Source organism: Taeniopygia guttata, chromosome 1 (assembly GCF_048771995.1).
Source record: "Taeniopygia guttata chromosome 1, bTaeGut7.mat, whole genome shotgun sequence".
Classification (NCBI taxonomy): domain Eukaryota; kingdom Metazoa; phylum Chordata; class Aves; order Passeriformes; family Estrildidae; genus Taeniopygia; species Taeniopygia guttata.
Window position 1 is genome coordinate 85077478 of NC_133024.1, and position 21598 is coordinate 85099075.

The window sequence follows — 21598 nt, forward strand, 5'->3', positions numbered from 1 at the left end:
GGAATCCCCAATGGGAAAGTTGCAAAATGGAAGTCCAGTTATTTTGAGTGCAAGAGATGGGGCCTGGATATTAGATCAATCCATAGCTCCTGAATCTTGCTGTATGGGAAGGAAGTATGTGGGATTGGATAACCCATTGGAAAGTTTTAAAGATACATACTTCTCTGGAATTGCGGTTTCAATTTGTAGAATTGTCAGTTGTTTACATTAAGGAGAATCTAGTCTGTGTTGGATTGGGAAGCTACTAGGTAGGGTGGCTACAACAACCCCTGGGTTTCAGTGTGGCCCAGCCATTACCACAGACTTACCCGTGGAGTGGACCACCGTAAGAGGTAACTAAAGCCTGCTGGGGAATGATCACATTCAGCACTGGCTCAGGGAGTTGGATCTAGGGACAACAAAAGGACTTGCTCGAGCAACAGCAGCCCAGAAAGCCCAACAGTTCCTGTGCTTGGTCATCACAGCCAGGGGAGGACAATAATTAAAACCTGATATTTCCACAGGAGTCCAAATTGCTTCTGCAGTCAAATGGGGAGGTAAAGAAAGAAAAAGAAAAAGCCAGACTGATGGATGAAGCTCCTGGTATCACTGTTTTTGTGCCTATTCAAGGTCTGACAGTGTTGGCACTTCCACCTCCTAATTTCAGGCATTATTTCATCCTGCACTAAGGCAGTAAATAAGTATGACTAGTCCATCCACTGTTATAAAAAGGATAGCATATGCCCACTTCTTCAAACTAACAACAAAACTAAACCTGATGCTTCCATTATGTACTAACGTGATACTGACTTTAATGATAGTATTTTTCTTATATGGCAAATTTTCTCTTTTTCACTTGCCAGTGGCAGAAAAATACTTTGGCTCTGAGAAGCTGCTTAATTTCTTTCCATGAAGATGATCTTCTCAAAGATGCCCTCTTCAGACCCTTGATCCTTACTTATGAGAGAACAGAATATCAACAATTTACTGGTTAAATGGCACACCTCATTCTCAGACTTGTGCTATAATCACATCACTCTGCTTCTTTTAGATCGCTGTTTTACATATTCAAAATAATACCCAAAACTGTAATATTTTATCCTCAATACATTCATGAAAGAGAAGTATTGTTTTTTCAAAGATAAGAAAACTCTGTAAGACACCAAGACTACATAAATCAATGCACGAAGCAGGACAGGGACCATTCTCTGGTGCTGTGGTCAAATCATGTGAAATAGTTCCTATAGGTTGTTAAACTCTCTTCTTGCAAAATTAAAAAATACAAGTATTTGTCGTACTGCCATTTGGGAACCACCCACAGAACTTCAAGTAGCACCTGGAAAAATAGGGGTTGGTACAGGCGAAAATCATTCCGGGGGCACAGAGAATTAGTAGGCTCTAAAGCACTTGTATAAACAGCTAGTCACCTGGATTTTCACTATAGATCAATTCAGGCATCAGTACAAATGAGTGAAGAGAGATGAGTATCTTCAGGAAAGTGACCCACCTCATCCTAAACCAGGCCATTCCAGAGGGTAGTTAATCTCACTGTCTCTTTCTGTTGGCTATACAGGCAACCTACACAACTAATTTAGACAGCATGTGTAACAGCTGAATAGACTAAATTTAGTTACATTAATAGTCTCTGAACACAGAGGACATGTAGAGCAGTGTAAATCCAAATTTTGTTTTTTATCTGACTAATTAGCCTAAGTCTCAGTACTATACTGCATTTCACCCCAATTAGCTGCAGGAAGCACAGTACAAAAACATATACTTGCCTATCAAAGTGCTCAGTCCCCAGCTGTGTTTTGGTGATATCCAGTTCTGACTCTGAGTTGCTCTGTTTCTGAGGTGAGTAAATTCTTGATTCTGCACAGCACTGTGAAGTCCATACAAATTAACTAGATAGTAACTGTAATTCTCTAAGCATTTAGCCACATGCAATTATTCAAAATTAAATGGACAGTTATATCATGCAAATGAGATTAAGAACATTTTTTGGAGCAAAATACAACACTATAAAGAAGAGTCTATTAGGGTTTAACTGAGAAATCCAAAGAGGTTTTTGGTATCTTCTGCTATTAATGTAGTAAAGGCACACTGGCCATTTGAAAATGCAGCTAGATATAAAACCACATGTTTTAAAATACATTGGAAATAATGAGAAAAACTGCAATACTCTCTTTGTCATTTACTCACAGATTGTTTTCTACTAAAGAAAGCTGTTCCTTGTGAAACTGAATTTCAGAGACTTTCTCTTGGTTTGCTCTCTGTGACTGAAATTCATTCTCACAACTGGACACAAGCGAAGATTCCAGGTTTTTTATAGATGCTTTTTCATTTCCCAGTTGTTTTCTCAGCATCTCTGTTTCAGAATGGTTTGACTCACACTTGCTCTGCAGATAAACAAAGATTTTAAAGTTTCAGGTGTATGTCCATCAAGCTTACTATTGGGGTAATCTTCAAATATATATATATATATATAAAAGGATCAATGGGATCAATGACAAAATTAATTTTCACTGCAAATGAGTGGTTAGTTTTATACTTTCCCAGTCAAAATCCTTTGTAAGATTTATAAAATCATCCAATGCATATATCTTAATATAAATATACTTGATACAAATGAGAAAATGCTATGAAATATATGGATCAATGGATTCTGTAGACAGAATCATTAATGAAGAGGAAGGAAGTTTCACATTTTGTTGAGGCAAGAAGCTATTGATTAACTGTTTGCACACAGGAAATAACACGTGGTACTACAAAACAGTACCAGCATCACCAGCAGAGTGAGATTACACTTATTTTACTTACAGGAGCATCAAGAATAAACTGGGGGTTTATTTATCAAGAATAAACTGGATGCTGTTTTCCCTTCATCTTTTCATGTATGCATTATAGTCTAACTAACTGAGTCTGTTTGGGGTGCTGCAACACTTTTATCTGTATTTTACTCAAGCCTAGTTTACATAAAGCACAACAATGCTCAGCCAAAGGTCATGGGAAACTATGAACTGAGATATCTTAACAAATTCTCCACCTCTCCACCACATTTCTTAGAAATTTCAGAAGATAACCATTTGTTGTTCAAAGGAGGAATACACTGGAAGAACTCAGATAATAGGCCAACAGAAGAAGAAAAAAGAAAAAAGCATTTGTAATTTATCAAAACAAAAGTTTTTTTTTCTTTTACCAAAGTAAACTGAAAGGTTTCTTCATTCTGAAAGTTTCGATTTTCTATGAACTCTCACTCAAAAATCTAGTTCCTTTGCAGAAAAACAGTTTTGATATTCTACATTTGTATTTCAGAAAAAAAGAATAATGTAGACAGAAGAAGACATAGGAAAATAAACTGTATTAGAAACAGTGAAAGAACAATATTATTCAGAATCAGGTTTAGTTTCCACTTCTGCATATAAATATGCTGTAATCTAATAAGGCAGATTCTGCGCTGGAATACTGTGTAAAGCAAGAGACTTATCTGAAGGTTATACATGGCTAATGAAAGACTACTCTTTGAAAGATACAGAAAAATTAGTTAAAATTTCCCAACTTCTGACTTTTCTCCAACTCTCAAATCCGCATTTCTGCAGTTTTCTTTTCCAAAACTGTTGCTGGTCTCCGCAGTGCCAGCAGAAGGATCCAGAGAGGCTTAGCCATATTAGATCTCATAAAAGTTTCAGATAAATGCCATATGCTGGAACTCTTCCATATCAAAAGAATCATAGAGGATTTCACAAGGCTACAAAAGACATCACACACATTTGACTGGAATGCAAAACCAACTGGCAAACAGCAGCTTTACCCACTGTGCTTCCAAAATACATAAAGGTTTACAGACTACTGGAAACCTATAAAGAACAAGAAAATATCTCATCTGGAGCAGAGGATGGATAGGTCAGTAATAGAATCACATTGAAAATACCTGAATAATCTGCGTGTGTTTGAACAACATTTCAAAGTTTATCCAAACTGAACTTTAAAAAATTTATGTATCACACATTAATTTTGTAGTTTTTGTAAAAATCAAGTCCAACAAAAACTGATTTCTAAGGGGAATTAAGAAAATATTAAAAATATTGATACTTACTAAAATAGTCAATCATTTCAAAGTTCCCACCAAGATTCATTGCTAACAATCTTCTCTAGCTATACTGCTTATCTAGTGACTAGATGTAGAAGGTATCTTTCTTGAAAACAACAGTAATTTTTAGCTCACACTTTTGAATGTTCATAGTAAAACCCTGCAAAGCAGTGAGGCAGTGTCCCTTTCAAAAAAAGTGTTGAACTCATACCCTTTGAGGAGTAAGCTCCTGAGAAATGCCAAATTAAACATTTAAAAAATTTAAAAATGATCATTCATGATTCTAAAGTATATTTGGATCCCTTAAGTGTAACATTAACATAAACTTATTTTTCTAATATATTTCACATACCCTTTCTACCTTCTCTGCTGTGGAAATTAAATGCTAATTTAATCATTCTTTGATTGCATCTGGTTTAATGCAAAGTTCTGGTGTAGATGTGACATTTTCAAGTACAGAGACTCTCTCCAAATGTATATTTCGAGGCCCTCTGCCCATCTTCACAAGAGAGTTGCTTAAGGCAGAAACAGAAGACTTGTATGCTGCTTCTGTTGTTAAATGATACAGAAATGCAATATAAAACTCTACTAAAAAATTAAAATAACTTCCAAAATCCTACAAAATATCTCTATATAATTGTGGCAAATTTTAAGAGGCTGCAGCAATTTGTTCTACTGTAAACTTTATTTATTTAAATAACTCCTGTATATAAAAATTAGAGAAGTTCTTGCTTCTGACAGCAAACTTATCTTCCGGTGTTTTAAAATCTATTCCTGTAATTTTACTCCTTTTGCAGAGTTAATAAGGTTGAAAATTCTGCCATGGACTGCATTTTATTTTCAGATGAGATCCTCTTATTTTAGCAATAAAATTTGGTTTTGCGTGTAGATGATCTGTGAATGCTGAGATTCTGTCAGTCACATTTATACCACTGTCACCTGTAAATTCAGGCCTGACTAATGAGAGTCACATTAAAGTGGAGTCCACAAGGCAGCAGAAGCAGGTCTTACTAAAAGCATTAAGAATTTTGTACATTTCAAATTAACATAACCTAGGTTTTTCCTTTTTGAAAAATGCCTGTACTTTGCCCAGGGATATTCCTGGTCAGCCACTTTCAACTCCTTAACTTTCAGTGGGTGGCAGAATGAGTGTGGAAGGTTAACAGAGAAAAGTGAGAGGTAAGGCACTGTGATTTGCTTGAAGGATTTACTAGAAATGACATCCAAAGAGATTATTTTATGGGAGCATATCACATTAATTCTAGCTCTGTCTCACCAAAAAAAAAAAAAAAAAAGAACACAGAGATCTGCTGTGCACGTTAGGATTTTTGAATACAAACATCTGTGTTTTAGATATGTGCCTTGCATATAACGGTATGAACTGGAATATGACATTTGGAATTCTAACCCAATACGCTGACATAGTGTTCATTAAGAGGCCTGTTCATTCCTATACTTAATAGCAGACATGTGGGAAGGAATTAGAAGGATGAAATGTCTGCTAGTTTCAGGCTTGTTGGACAAATTAGAACCATGTACCTGTTTTATTTTCTCTTCAAGAAATGCCAAAATCTGCCACACCACCCTCCTGTGCTGTTTTGTTATTGCTGTGTTCTCATTCACTTTCTAAACAGCAATCTTGATTCCTCTAGAGTATCTAATGTTCTTGAGTAGCACTCAGCAGCTTATGTGATGTTCAAGAAGCAGAGATGATCTGCAACAAATATTAGAGATCCTCCAAACCATGTTTATATGCTCACAACATATTTCTAAAACCACACTATTAATTTTTCTTCAAGTTCTTCAGATTTTCAAGTGGGAAGAGGCTCTATGGGACATCTGAAACAGTGGAAAGAAGACTAAGAAGCTCAAAGCAAGAAGAGCAGGGACAGGAATATGACAGGATATGATTCAGGTATGCTGTGGAGTTGTGTATGACTTAATGCCTTCAATGATTCCAAATCATGAGAGCATTTAATTTTTTTGTTTTCCTTGAATTTTTTTTTTAATATTTTTTTTCCAAAGTGTGACTGGTGGAATTCTGATAATATTACTATATAAAATAAAAAGCATACAGTTCATGGTGGAAAATCTCCCTGAAATAGAAGTGGCATTATACATAATTTTAAAATATTACAAGACCATTTCAAGGGTGAACTATGGAAAGAATGATTTCAACTCAATTGCTCCATCTGTGTTTCAAGGGACTCTATTTTTCCTTTCCAACTGTGGCTCTCAGACTGCACTGATCAGTGCCAGTCTAACAGGAAAAGCCTGTTTCTCCTTCGTGGCATTTTGCTTCCCAACTTCCTTGTTCACAGGCTTTGTGATAATTCTCCAAGAGCTCACAGTTCTCCCTCCTAACACATAAAGCTTATTTATTTAATAATTTACAGTAAGCTCCAAAAAATAGGGATAATTATAGATCTACAGATACGGTATTGGATATACTCTTTCCACTGAAAATTCTGCCATTTAGTGAAAACATTGAGAGACTTCTCAAGAATCAGAGTTTTGTCCAAGATGAGTACATTTTAATGATCAATAGACATCTGTTCAGAATGGCTAGGTTAACATTAGACAAAGTATAGCAATATAGCGCAGTAATATTTCTTTTTATTTTAATCCCATAAAATAATAAAGAGAAAAGAGTTCCAGGTCTCTGTATTATTCCCTGTCTGATTTTTTAAATTTAATAAACATACATGTGTGTGTGTATATACATATACATATATATACATATATATATATATATATATATATATATATGTATATATATATATATGTATATATATGTAAAACCACAATGAAATATTGTACATTAATTTTGTACTGCAAAAACAGCCATGAAAATGTGTCCAAACTACTAAAACCAAATTAAGGGAATGCAAATGAGTTTTGGTTAGGAAGCAAATTCTTCTATGGAGATATAAAAAAATTTTACTTTTAGTTAAAAACCAACAGTTTTAATCTGTATACTCACTTTAGACTTCAGCACATGCTTCAGACTGAAAATATCTCAGTTTTAATCCTGTGCTTTCAACTTCATATCGTCAAACTCAGTTTGGTACTTTGCTAGTTCTTTATATAGTACCTATGAAGAAAGGTTTTTTCCATAAGGTTTAAGTATACTGCTTGTATCTTTAAAAAAAAAGAATTATACTGCTTGTACCTTAAAAAAAAAAAAAAAAAAAAAAGAATCTAAGGTCTACAGCTTTATTACTTTATTAACTCATTTTTAAAGGCTATGTGAAATGTAAATTATGTCTATTTTTATAAACCAAATTTTTAATTTCTAAGAATTTCTTTTTTCCTTCTAAATAATGCTAAATCTTCTTAAAAAGAAGAAAAATATCTGTAAAGGAATGTAGCCATTAAAAAGAAAAAAACAGATGGTTTATTTAGCATCTAGATTGTCCCATTTAACAAGCAGAGCTCAATCAGTTCCATCTCTATCACATTACAGTTTTTTAAAAGCCTATATTTTTAAAAGTAGAAGACAGATAAAAAATTAAGTAATTTAATTATTACAGAATTGCTTACATTCTATTTAATCAAATGCTTATTTCCCAATCAGGAGAAATAAAGCCACAAGTATTAAGAGAACAGACATAGAACTTCTGAGAATTATTTCTTGAGAAAGTGAACAGAAGGAGGAAAAAGAACTGCAGAAAGGCTGTCTTAAGCTGCACAGTTCAGAAACTTCTGTGCAAAAATACTAGGAGAACTCAGTTGCAAAAACTGGGGGAAGGTGTAGTGTGGGGAAGGCTCTATGGAGAAACCCTCATTCCTGTTGCAAAAAGGCTGTGAGGTCCTGAGAAAGGTGTTCTGGAAATTTTCCAGTAAACTCAAGGAAAGAAATAATAATACTTTAAATACTTGGAGTATCACCTCAACTAATGGAAGAGCCTGGAGGAACTAATACATATTCTAGAGGCAATCCTACAAAAAGTACTTAATCCTATGAGACATTTTGTTTTCAGCTGCTTCTACAAGCATCCAGGTATTGCAAAGAAAACTGTGAAGCTTTCAAAAGTAGCTGGGAGCAACAGGAAGCTGCATTTTCTACCAGCTGATATCATCCTTATAAAGTGTGATTCCAAGAAGAGGTGAAGAAGTGATTCCCTGATGAACTTTTGGCAGTCAAAGCCACTACCAACCTCACCTTTTCTAGGAGGGCACTTAAGAAAAAAAAATAGTATGTTTGGGAGAAAAGTTATTCAGAATGGAAGTGGTCTCAATGAAGAATTAAACACCTGATCTAAAGCCATTAGCTATACTACCTCTATAATGGAGAAAGATAAAACTCATCACTTAAAAAACTTGGGTGGAATAAATCTCCTGGAGGACATTTCTTCACTTAAAAGGGACCCTTAATGACTTAAAAGTTCTATATATCTGACATCAGGTACAGTTAATTTACTCCTTTAAAACTGAGTAGCACTTCTAGAGGAAGAGAAAGTCAAGTGAACAGTAGAGCAAGTTCGCAGATCAAGTACCAGAAAACCTAAATGAAGGCAAGAAGCTGAAGAAAAAGAAGAAAAACCACATCACCACAGAAGTGATGAACTCCTACAGGTATTAAGCTAAATTTCTAGCTGCCTGGAAAACATATTGGTGCAGGAGTATTGTGTGTGCATGAGATGACACTTGAAATATTTTAACTACTTTCACCAGGAACTGCACAGAGATAAAAAACACAGTAGATAATGTAAGGCTGTATTATGACACACTATTTCAAGTATCTTCTATCCAAAAGCAACTCTTGAAGAAACATAAATACAGTATGTGTTGTCACTGAAACTTACCCTTGCCAGACATCTGTCACATAATTTTAAAATGCAAAAACCTTTCAATAATAAAAAAAAACCAAACCAAGAGTTCTGCATTCAGAATGTTAAAACTTTCAGAAGTATATTTATTTATTTGTTTGCATTCAATGCCTTTTCTTTCAACCCATTAAAAGAAGATGACTGCAGAATATGACAATAAGCCTATTGAATTTTATTATAAAAATTGGATCTGTCATTCACCAGTTTTTAAATCTAAATTCACAATTTTCTTATAACTAAGTTGCATTTCAAGTTTTTTCTTCACAAGGCTTCCCTGAATCTATGAAAGACTCAGTTCTGTCTTTTCATTGAATAAACTGGAAAAGCAGAAGCATTAAACAGGAGAATTCAGACATTGATATACTATTTTTTCTTTTATAAATGTCACTAGAATTGCAAAAGATAGGAAAAATTGAGAGTTTTTCTATCTATTTTAGACTGTTTGGGATATTTTATTAATGTTATCTTGAATCTCAGTGTATTAAATTCTGAGTAATTGCATAAAGGATTACAGAAAAGTAAGAGAATTCTTTGCAACAGGTGATCATAAGGAAATCACAAAAATAATTAAAATAAAAAATCACCACCTGGGACATCCATTGGAATGCTTGACCTGCTTCAACTTATAACCAAGTTATATGTTAAAATGTAGTAATATTAATGATTCTCACACTTTTCAGGAAACTGAAAAGAATCATCAGTTTGGTTTGGGGGTGTAAAGAAAGAGATGTTTTAGTGACAGCGTCTAGTTTTCAACAATTGAACAGTGTTCATAAATCCGAGAATTTATTATAAAGCAGCACTCACTGACATATGTTTTATTCCCTAAAGGCTTTGACCTAGTCTAGTCCCACTATGCTTCTGAACAGGACTGGGAACACCAGTTGAGCAGCAGACCATAAGCCCTACATAAAGATTCAGTTTTACTTCCTCTCATGAAAAGGCTCCAAGAGTAAGAAATGGATCTTTAAAACTAATGACATGACAGTCACTAGTTTATGCATTTGCCAATTTTCATTAAAAAAAATAAATTAAAATAACATTTTTCATATACTATTTACCAAAACCCATCAATCCCTGTAGTTTCTAACAGAAAGCTCCTAACTCTAAATTAAGTGAATTTTATTTTTTCACTGAAGATGGTTTCCACCATATCATCATATCAATAAGACAAGAACATTTACATATAAATAGGCAATGAAGAAAACAATTTAATTCCAAAATGAAGGATGGCTCATAGCAGCTTTCATAAATTCCTTTCTCTTTGGCCCATATAACAGTTACCAAAAACAGTGAACATAGGTGTGGCAGCAGCTCTTTGGCTACAGAGAGAGGCACACAACTTTCCCAGGCCTTTCTGGGAAAGGCTGTGAGAAGATCAGAGAAAAGAATCAGAAACAATTCTTATCTTCACTTGCTGCACCTGTTGTAGTGAACACGTGGAATGTGTTATGGAGATTTGTTTACCAAAGGGTGGTTTCTTAAATGACCAATGGTGATGGTGTTTAGATTGGAGGACCAGTTAGGTCCAGGTGGATTGTAACTGTCTATAAAAGCAATGGGTTTCTAATTAGGAATAAACTAATAAAGAGATTGATCAGCCTTCTGAGAGTCATGGAGTCAATGCTAAACCTTACCCAGCCGGGGGCCTGCTGTGGCAACACACAGACTGATATTACCAGTCAAATTAATGCAATTACATGATTTTACTTACTTAAGAGAAGCATATTCAGCTTCCTATCAACTCACTCAGTTTCAGAATCCAGTACTTTTCTTGTCAATCTTTTCATCTCAGTTTCCAAAGAATCAATGGTGTCTTTCATCAGTGCCACTGTAGACATCTGTTCTAACTGTTCACTATCTAACTATAAATATAATCAAACATTAACAGCTGAGGGGGGAAAAAAGAGCTGATTTATAGAATTTATTTCAATTTTTACTCTGTTTCTAGCACAAATCTTTTGCTGAAGAAGAAATGTCCAAATATCTCATTTACTCAAGGCCTGACTCAGTTTACTGAAGATAGTTGGCAAAGACCTGAAATGTGACTTTCACTTCTTTTGAAGGTAAATCTATTTCCCATCTTTTAGATCTCTGGGAATATTTTTATTTATTCATATAAATTTTTGGTTGGTAATTACGCCCAAGGACAAAAATGTTTGTCATTGATCAACATTAAAAGTTTTCAGCACAAAATAGCATAGAAGAAAACATTATTATGAGTGTATGAATAGGGAGAAATCATGGTTTGGGACACAATATGACAAATAATGGCTTTCAGCCTCTATTAAGTTACATGCCTATGCCAATAACTAGGTAGAGAAATCACTGTAAAATGCTTGCATAAAGCACTATGTAACCAAGTTACCACCATGAGGCCTTCAGGTCTGTAGCTAAAACAAATAACAGATCCAAAATCTGTTCCACAGACTCCAGCAAAGCTGGTTTGAAATCCTCAGTCTAAAGAAACCTCTATCTTTTTATTAAAATACTTACACTTAACATTCAAAGAACTGTCCTTTCTAAATTATTTGAAACACATCTTTTAAAATACAAAAATCCTTACCCCATCTCTCTCCTCCTTTACCAAATTTTTCAGTACTAATTTCTATGTTACTATAACCAAAGTTCAGGCTTCTAAAGATCAAGACAGTAAGCTTCTGGTATACAGTAACTTCTTCAATACTAGTGCCATAAATTTCATGTTGATGTATCACCCTCAAAGGTACCAAAAGAACTGAAGAAATAAGATGATGTATGTAAAACAGGGCTTCCAATACTCACTACATGTCAAATGTAGGTGTGTGATTAAAATTAATTTTCTACTCTGAGCTATTTCAGCCTACAGTGTATTCTTCATATCAGATGCACTCCATTTAATATTATAAACGGTGGTATTATATTTATAAGCTTAGCAGGATTTTAGAAGGCTGAGGCAAAAAAAGAAGATAAACCAGAATTTATAACCACAAGATCTAGAAGAAAGATATACAGCAGAAACCAATATTTATTTATTTAAAAATCAACCAAGATTGTAAGTAAATTTACGATTTATATTCATTATATTAAGGTTTCCATTTTCTATTTTTGTGCCATTGATTAGCAAACAAGTGCACACACAAGTAACTTAAACCATATGAAATACGACTTGCCAGAACAGTGCAATTACATTTAGATTTGAGGCATCGGGTCTTAGTAATACACAGTCATAAAGTAATCCACATTTGAATAGACTCCAGGTCTCTAGTCCAAACCCCTGCTCAAAGCAGGACCAGCTCTGAGGTGAGGCCGTTCAGGGCTTTGTCCAGTCCAGTCCTGAAAATCCCCAAGGCTGAGGACTACTCAACTGCCCTCATGAGAAGCAAGTATTTCCTTGTATTCAGCCTGAACTCTTCTAGTTTCAATGGCTGCCCATTTTTGCTCATCTTTCCACCAAGCACTGGAGTAAAAAGCCTGTTAATAACTTCTTGATGAACCTACTGGCAGGTAGGACTTATATCCCTCTTCTACTCCAGGTGAAACAAGCCTATTCTCATCTGGATATAAGATCACTGTGGGTAACACTGTCGAAGCTTGGTACAGTCTTAAAATCACAGAATCACAGAATGGTTTTAGTTGGAAGAGACTTTAAAGACCATTTAAAGACCAAAACCAGACTGGCTTTGAACACTTCCAGGGATGGGGCATCCACAACTTCTCTAGGCAACCTGTTCCGGGACTTTACCACCCTCACAGTCAGAAATTTCTAATTTGTATCTAATCTAAACCTGTTGTCTTCCAGTTTAAAACCATTCCCTCTCGTCCTGTCACTACATGTTCTTGTGAAAACTCCCTCCTCAGCTCTCTTGCTGGTCCCCTCTAGGTACAGGAAGGCACCAAAACATGCCCCTGAAGTCTTCCCTTCTCCAGGCTGATCAACCCCAACTCTCTCAGCCTGTCTTTGTATGAGAGGTGCTCCAGCCCACTCTGATCATTTTCGTGGCCTCCAACAGGTCCACGTGACTATTAACGTTGGAGACCTCAGAGCTGGACACAGTTCTCCAGGTGGTGCCTTAACAGAGCAGAGTAGAGGGGAAAGAGTCTTGGTAAATAACATTCATGGCTCTCAGCCTGTTGTTTCCTGATAGCAGTCTGGCTGGTGCTGCAGGATTAACCAGGAACGTCACCTGTACTATATTTACAATTCCATAAATAATTATTTTCCCTTACATCGTGAATAGTAGTTTAAAGCTCTTCAATTCTCTGCTCCAAATGAGCCTTTTCATTAAACACACTCTCTTGGGAAATCCATATCAAATAACCCAACAACAAAAGCACATATAAACCAAGTCTCAACTCACCACAGACTTGTAAATCAATTAATTCTCAGGACCAGAAGAGAAATCCTTAGCAACTTTAATTACACTGCTAGGTAGTTTTCATGTTTAAATAACGTGTGGGGTGGGGCTGAGGTGGGATGGGACAGAATCAAACCTGTAACTGCTCCCTGAAGCTATCATGTTCCATAGACATCCTTCAGAAATACGACAGTGCTGTATCCCTTTCTATCTCCATGTGTCTTAACACAGCTTGAGCTGTCACATGAGTGATAACTTTTAGGAGTCCTGGGGCATTTTACAACTTCCTGGAAAAGCTGGGAAATTTCCTTCCAGGCCTGTTTTTAAAACGGTTGAATAACAGAAACATAGAATAGATAATCAATATATTACTGGGTCCTGTGGCGGTAATGTAGAGCATCCCAGAAACTGTGTAATATCGAAGATGAAGTAATCATTTGTGCACATATTCTTTGAATCAGGAAAGCATTTTTAACTCAAGACAGCACTTACAAACTTGTATTGAACTGACAGATTCAAATCACAGAATTTCCATAACTTTTTAAAAAATGTTTTTAAACAAATATTTTGCATTCTTTCTTTTTTCTTTCATACGAAACCAAAAGTATGTCTTTTTCTTGCACATTACCTTGTTATTTCAATTAATCACAAATATAAATAAAATTTACCCTTTCATAAAGACTGAGAATTTTGTCTCTTTCTGCTGTTAAAACTTGGAAGTTACCCTGAATTTCTGCTATGACATTCATTAATTTTCCATGTTGACTCAAGTTCTTCATATTCAATATTTTCAAGACTTCTGGATCAGAAACCACTTCCTTAAAGAATATGGTGATATAGTGTTAAAGCAGAAAAACAAAACTTGAAACACTTTCTTATTATATCTGGTCTGAAAACATCTATTATAGGCTCATTCCTATTTTATGCATCCTTCTGTTTACAATCAGCTAGTTTTTCTTCCTGGTAGTTATAGCTTTAGTAGTTTAACATGAGATATATTCTAAAAAATATATTCCTCCTCTTCCAAAGCTTAGGACTTCCCAAGCTCACCTGGATGGATGATTTTTTTTTTTTATGCTGCCACAAGTAGAGATTTACTTAGGACTTGAGACGTGTTTCTTAATACCTTTAACAAATCCTCAGTCTCACATTTATGGCAGTCTCTGTCCTTTTTCAGTGACTAAATAAAGGCATCAAGCCTTGAAGGTGATTCCCTTGCTTTATTTCATATTCTCTTTGTAGCATAAGCTGCATTAGCATAAATGAGAGAATGCATGCACTGAAATAAAACTTTTGTAATTAGTGATACTTCAATGTAAAATGGATAAATATACCCTTTAAAATGAAGATGAAGCAGATACCTAATCAAAATAAATATCCATATAATACTTTAAAGTAACTTCTGAATGTCTGTATTTTCTCTTTTTTGTTATATTGCAAATATGCCTGAATGTCCTTCTAATATGTATCTAACAAGAAAGAAAGGGACATACAAGCTAAATGTTAATTAACTTGAAATATATCTGTTCAGAACCAAGGGTAGATTTGTACTGGAATATCTAATGAATTTTTAAATATGATAGAAAGTAGGCCACCATGTATGTTTAAGGTCCATGAAAGGTGAATTTTTGAAATGGAAATAAAGTAATGCACAAGTAAGTATTGTTGAAATCCAGAAAGTCATTTAAGAGCCTAAAGCAGATTCTGAAGATAAACCACAATTCTTAAATTCAAAATTGCACACCAAATCCCATTTGTTTAATAGTAAACTAATGTAATTTTGAGTCACTACAAAGATTAATTTCTAGAAATTGATTCCTACAATCGATTTTGGCATTCATACTAAAATTAATCATGTCCTAGGAGTACCTCTGATGATAAAGACAGTCTACATATCTATTACAGTCATCATCACTATTGATATATCATGTAGATTAGGTGAATCCCATCCAAATACACTGTTCTCACTGAAAGAGGCACTCTCAAGTTCTGCAGTTATATGCATTTCCCTAGTCCTAGGGAAGGGAATCAGAGCAATCAAGCAACAGGCACCTTCAGTACCTCACTGAGCATTGAAGACTCAAATTTACACACAGAATTTACACACACTTGTGAGTATTTGCTCACTCACAACTAGTAAAAGAGCACTTTTTGGAAAACATGATAATATTTATATATCCTAAAATATATACTTATATTACACTTGCCGTATAGTGGTAAGAATTTACTGTTGTGACACATTTCACCACTGATTTGGAATGAAATATGGAAGACCCAGGGAAATACAGGCCAGTAACTCTTGCCTCAGTACCTGTCAACATCATGGAGCAGACCCCCCTGGAAACTATCCTACAGCACATGGGAAATAAGGAGGTAATTAGTTGCAGTCAACACGATTTCACCATGGCAAATCATGCCTGACAGTTTTGGTGGCCTTCTACAAGGGGGTTACAGGAGTGGGGTAAAGTAAGTGATGAGGAAAAAGCAACTGCAATCATCTACCTGTGCTTCTGCAAGGCATTTGACACTGGCCCGCACAACGTCCTTGTCTCTAATCAGGAGAGACATGGACTTCACAGATGGACCATTCTGTGGATAAAGAACTAGATGGATGGTTGCACTCAAACTGGCCAATGACCCAATGTCCAGGTGGAGAACAGTGGTGCTCCTCAGGGGTTGATATTGGGCTGGTGTTGTTGAACATCTGTCAGTGGACACAAGCTGGGAGCAGAATGGATGGAGAGCAGCTCTGGGGAGAAGGACTTAGGGGTGCTGGCGGACGAGAAGTTCAACATAAGCTGGCAACGTGGCCTTGCAGACCAGGCAGCCAACCACACCCTGGGCTGCAGCTAAGAGGCACAGCCAGCAGGGGAAAAGAGGGGACCCTCTCTCTCTACTCTGCCCTCATGAGACCCCACCTGGAGTGCTGCATCCAGCTCACAGCTGTTCAAGAAGACACTGATCTGTTCAAGAAAGACACTGTTCTGTTGGGGCACTAAGCTGATCAGAGGGCTGGAGCACCTCTCCTATGAAGACAGGCTGAGAGAGCTGGGGCTGTTCAGCCTGGAGGCTCCAGGGAGACTCCAGTACCTAAGTGGAGCTTACAAGAAGGCTGGAGAGGGACTTTCCGCATTGGAATGTAGTGATAGGACAAGGATAGGACCTTAAGCTGAAGGAGGGAAGGTTTAAATTAGATTATAGGGAGGAGTTGTATATTTTCAAGAAGAATTCACTTCTTTGGAGGGTGATGAGGCACTGGAAGAGATTGGCGAAAAAGGCTGTGGAGTCCCCACATCTGGAGATGCTCAACATTAGGCTGGATGGAGCTCTGAACAACCTGGTCTAGTGGAAGGTGTCCCTGTGCATGAAAAGGGAGTTGGAACTAGGTGGTCTTTAAGATCCCTTCCAACACAAACTATTCTATGACTCTGATTTCCTTGAGGCAGGAGTTCTGTAGGACAGAAGCCAAGCAACTGTGATGGACATACTGACTTCTGGCTCAGTACCAGCACAACAGCTTACCTAAATAGCTTTCTAGCAAGCGTGCCATCTCTGCATTTTTATTTTCTTTACTCTTGCTTTCCAAGATTATCATAATAGCTGTTGTCCCTACAGGTGTATATGACTGAAATTCTATAGGCAAAACGAGAGGTTAGAAATATTCCTAAAAATAATTTTTAAAAAGATGGATTGTAAAATCTGGTACAAAATTATCAGTAAACCCCTTTTCCCATTAATGCTGATATAAATATTTATGACCACTGCTTTCACAGAAATTTTAATTATTTCTCTACTTGGTTTCATCTTGTGAGGTTTTTTAATAACTCTTATCTATGAAAATTCAACTTTCTGTATCAGGTTTATGATGTGGAGTACAGTTTCTCAATAAACGTTACTAAAGTAAAGGAAAGGTGCTCATATTTATTTCTGATTTTAAGTACAAATGAATACTGAGTGACCACTTGCTGCTACATCTTCTTGAAGAGCTTTTCTGTTGGGGGAGTGAGTTAAGCCAAGCTTCTCCTCAAGTGACACAACACTCTCTCCACACCTTGACAGATAAAAAGATTACTTCCTCAAATAATAGTTCAATTCTTCGTAGTTATTTGGGGATGAAAACAAGAGGATGGATCATAAATTGGCACACTCAGACACATGCAATACCACCATCCATTGTTGTTTTGAGTGAAATTATTTTAAAGAATTCCTTTAAAGCACCTTTAACCCAAACCTCCCTGGCCCACACATAGAGCATAGGCTTTGCCTGTGGTTAATGCAAAAGCCTCAGCAAAAGGCAGGGAAAGGCAGCATGAGCAATGCTTACAGGTCACAGGATTTCAGAGACAAAGCCAAGCAGCCAAGTCTTGTCAGTCCAGCCCCAGGAGAGAGATGGGTACTCTGAAACTGCCACAGCTGATCAGGCGGGACTGACAGTGAACTCCAGGAGCTCAGCTGAACACCTCTACTCTAATTAGGTTCATCCCTTCCAGAAACTAATATCCAAGGAGACACTTTCCCAGATGAAAACTCCAGCAATTGCTGCACAGTCTCTTAGGCCTGACAAGAACAAAGAAAGTGTTAGATAAGACTGACTTAATCTTGTGAAAATAGCTTCCTTTAATTAAACCTTATCTTCTATCCAAACCCATCTAATTTATGTATCTATTTGTAAGCCTATGTGCAAGCTGTATCATCCAGAATAAATATTATTCTTTGCACTATACTTGTTCCTTGACAGTGTCAAACATAAGCTTCACTCATATGATAAACTCCAGTCTGAACTCACTCCTGATTTTTAATGCCAGGACTAACATATTACTGGTTTACAGACATCATGAAGTTAAAACATCAGAGTATTACAAGGCTAATTAAGTTTTTCTTCATTCCACCAACAAAGTACTTTCAGAGAAATTGCTTCTTATGTTTCCTTATATCCCAAGATAGGAGTTCTTATTTACAGTAGGAGTTCTTATTTACAGTACCTCTGGCTGCACATATCTTCTTCTTGGAATAGCACAGAGCCAAGCAGACTGGTGCCTTTGAAGAAAGTGATGCAAAAAGGTTAAGAAGGCCATGTGAGCCCCGTGACTCCTATTGCCTGCTCATGGCAAGGATACAAACAGCCTTTGTAGGAGGCTGCTTTAGGTAGTCCCAGAGTCAGAGAAACCAGACAAAATGTCCTCTCTTCCCTGCTAGCCACTAGCACAGGTTTTATATTCTGGAGACAGTGCAGGGTGACTAACAGGGTTTTTGGCAAGCAGCCATGATTAAGCACTCATGGATACAGCTTGCCTTTTCAGACATTAGGAATGAATAATACCTCTGAAATACAATCCCCACCTAAAGCCACAAAATAAATTGGAAGATATTAATTTCCACAAACAGAGCTAGAGAAACAAGTCTTTTTCTTTTCCCTTTCCCGATCCTGGATTTCTTGTAAATCTTACTTTCAGATTTTGGCATGGTGGAAGCAGAGACTCTGTATTATCATGTTTATCTCCAAAAAAAAAAAAAAAAAAGTGAAAAGGACATCTCATGTTTTCACAACTTTAACAAAATTATTAACGAAAATTCATTTTAGGAGTGAAATAATTTAATTGGTTTTGTTCTAGTATGGTTCTACATTTTTAATAGTTCTACATTTTAATTGGTTTTGTTCTAGTATGTCTAAGGTATCCTCTAAGGGACATATGGTGAATTCTTTTTTATATCTTAATGCTGGTTAATGTTTTGCAGAGCAGTTGCATTGCTTTTTGAATATCAAACAATGCTCTGTTGATCAAAAAAGAAATTAGATTAATATACAGGATTGTTTTCAAAAGTGAAAATAATATTTGGTGTATTTTACAGCTATGTGATTTATACAATAGTAGTTGGGACATAAAAAAATTTTAAATGTCCAGTCCAGAAAAGATAAATAATTTACAAATTCATACTTTTTGCTTGTTGTCAGACTATTTCTAATTATCTTGCTGGATTTGTCTTCAACAATAGGAAGGCATTTATTGTTGTATGTGCAGTTCATCCTTCAGCTTATCAGAAACAGACCCATGACATTTTTATCTGTCCACCTAGTATTCTGCACATTCTAAATTTTTTAGCAAATTATGGTTCTAACTATGAAAACAGTTTTTGACTAGAAAAACACAGACTGCAACATCTCACAGTAGGTTTTTAGAGACACCCCGTGGCAAAATGACACACTGCAAACATTCAAGAATCAAGTGCCAAAAAGGAGACAAGTGGTCCCACATTTTGGGGGATTTTAGTAACATCAGTTGCCTCACAAGATGCATTTCCATACTTCTGACCAGTGTTAGAATGCACAGGTTTGTGTTTGCATTTTGTCAACTGACTTCAACACTGATTTCCAGCACATCCTTATGGACAAAGTCCATATGCTTTTTACCTTGTGCATTACAGAATAGTTCACTCCAATGAAAAAGTATTACCAGTCTAATTCAGCAAAAAGCTCTGTCAATTTCAAATTGATTTAAAAATTCCCCCTTTTTTTTTTTTTTTTTTTTTTTTTTAATGTGACAGTACAACATTAAAGGTGCTGGCACACACATCACATCAAGCTCCTTTTAGAGTCTTTCTCTCACTTATCACCACCAGCACACATGTTGTGATGGTTTCTTACTTTTACTTGCCCTACTACACCCACACAGCTCTTTTAAGGCAGAATGGAAGACAAAGGCATGTAATGTAACTTTTAGAAATATACATCAGTGAACAAGAGAAATACAGCACGTATTTGCCCATAGGGATACTACTATGGATAAAAAACTTCAGCTAGCACTGAACACCGTCCCACGGTGTAAGCTTAAGCACAGACAATAGCTTTTGATGAAGAATTATAGTTAAGGTCAGGTAGACTTTAAGAATGGTTTAAATGCAAATCTGAAGACAATGTGCTGCCAGCAATACGTCTAGTTTTTGATCACTTTCCAGCTTGTTAATGAATTATGCTGTCAACATTTAGCTTTTATATCTTCATGAGCACCATAGTGTATTTCACAAGTCTCTGCATTTCCATTATCTCTGTCTTCTTGTGAACTCATAAAAGCTTCTAGCATCCAGAATACCCTGCAGAGAGGAGTTGCACATCTGGGTCTTGCAAGAAAAATCATCCATTTTATGCATTGTGCACTGGCCTCTTGTTGCCCTGTAAATATTGTGGGAAATGCCCAAAAGTATCTGAAGCGAAGGTGTGAAGAGGATGAACTCAGGCTCTTCTTGGAGGTGCCAAACAATAGGATGAGAAGCAACAGCCAGAAACTGATGTACAGGAAATTCTACCTGAACATGAGGAAGACCTTTACTGTGCAGGTACCAAGCACTGGAACAGGTTGACCAGAGAGGGTGTGGAGTTTCCCTGACTGAATATCCTGAATATCCCTGGGGATATTCAAGATATTCAAGAACCGCCTGGACACAACCCTGTGCCACGTGCTCAGGGGTGACTCTGAGTTTGAAAAACGCCAATCACTTGGTTTTTAAAATTTTAAAAGTTTAATAATAATAATAAAATGGTCATAAAAATAGTAATACAATTAGAGTAATAAAGTTTAGAGTTAGGACAATTACAAGACAATAAAAAGCGAAGAATTACGGACGTCTGGATGCTCTCGGACACTAAGTCACGAAAAGCATGACTTGTGAAAAAAGGAATAACCTTAAAAACAATAGCCTGTTGCATATTCATATATGCTTCATGGTTATGCATACATTCTATTTTAAACAAGAACTCTGTCTGTTGTATGTCAACTGTTTCCTTTAATCCCCATGGCGTCTTCGAGTCTGAGGAAGGCCTGAAGAAATTCGTTTCTTCTGATAAGAAGCCATAAATACCTCTCCTTTGGAAGATTTAGGTGTTCCTCGAAGCGAGTATCTCATTCCTAAAAAAAAAAAAAAAAAAAAAATTCCCCCCACATACATAGTCTCTATTTTAACATTATGTTGGAACCTAAAACTATATTTAACACACTACTTAAGGGAATTAATACAGCATAACTTTCTAACATTACACATATAATATTCATTGTAATATTTGCGAAAAGCCAATCATAAAATATGCATTTTTCACACCGAGGTTGGACCAGATGTCCCACTGTGGTCCCTTCCAACCCGACCAGCTCTGTGATTCCGTGACCTGTCGGCAGCTCCATCCCCGCCAGTGCCGCGGCCGCGGTGGGACAGGCGGGACGCGGCGCTCGCAGCCCTCGGCCCTCAGCCCTCAGCCCTCAGCCCGCAGCCCTCAGCCCGCAGCCCGCAGCCCTCAGCCCGCAGCCCTCAGCCCGCAGCCCGCAGCCCTCAGCGCTCGCAGCCCCCAGCCCGCAGCCCTCAGCCCGCAGCCC

At 36.6% G+C, this 21598-nt stretch overlaps 1 protein-coding gene and 1 long non-coding RNA gene across 2 annotated transcripts; both read right to left on the reverse strand.

Moving 5' to 3' along the window:
- Positions 1–875: 875 nt before the first annotated feature.
- TSGA10 (testis specific 10) lies at positions 876–16788 on the reverse strand. The gene is given in 21 exon segments (XM_072936680.1): positions 876–936; positions 1761–1815; positions 1818–1861; positions 2182–2384; positions 6253–6310; positions 6312–6335; positions 6337–6429; positions 6521–6537; positions 7053–7163; positions 8569–8576; positions 9103–9218; positions 10616–10649; positions 10652–10766; positions 13111–13190; positions 13377–13485; positions 13487–13555; positions 13907–14056; positions 14289–14302; positions 14305–14349; positions 14352–14456; positions 16761–16788. Coding segments are annotated over 21 exon segments (1539 nt in total).
- Positions 16789–17139: 351 nt separating this feature from the next.
- Positions 17140–21526, reverse strand: LOC121470262 (uncharacterized). The gene is made up of 2 exons (XR_012057057.1): positions 18221–21526; positions 17140–17795 (listed from the first exon to the last, which is right to left on the reverse strand). It is a non-coding gene; the product is annotated as an uncharacterized lncRNA (long non-coding RNA).
- Positions 21527–21598: the final 72 nt, after the last annotated feature.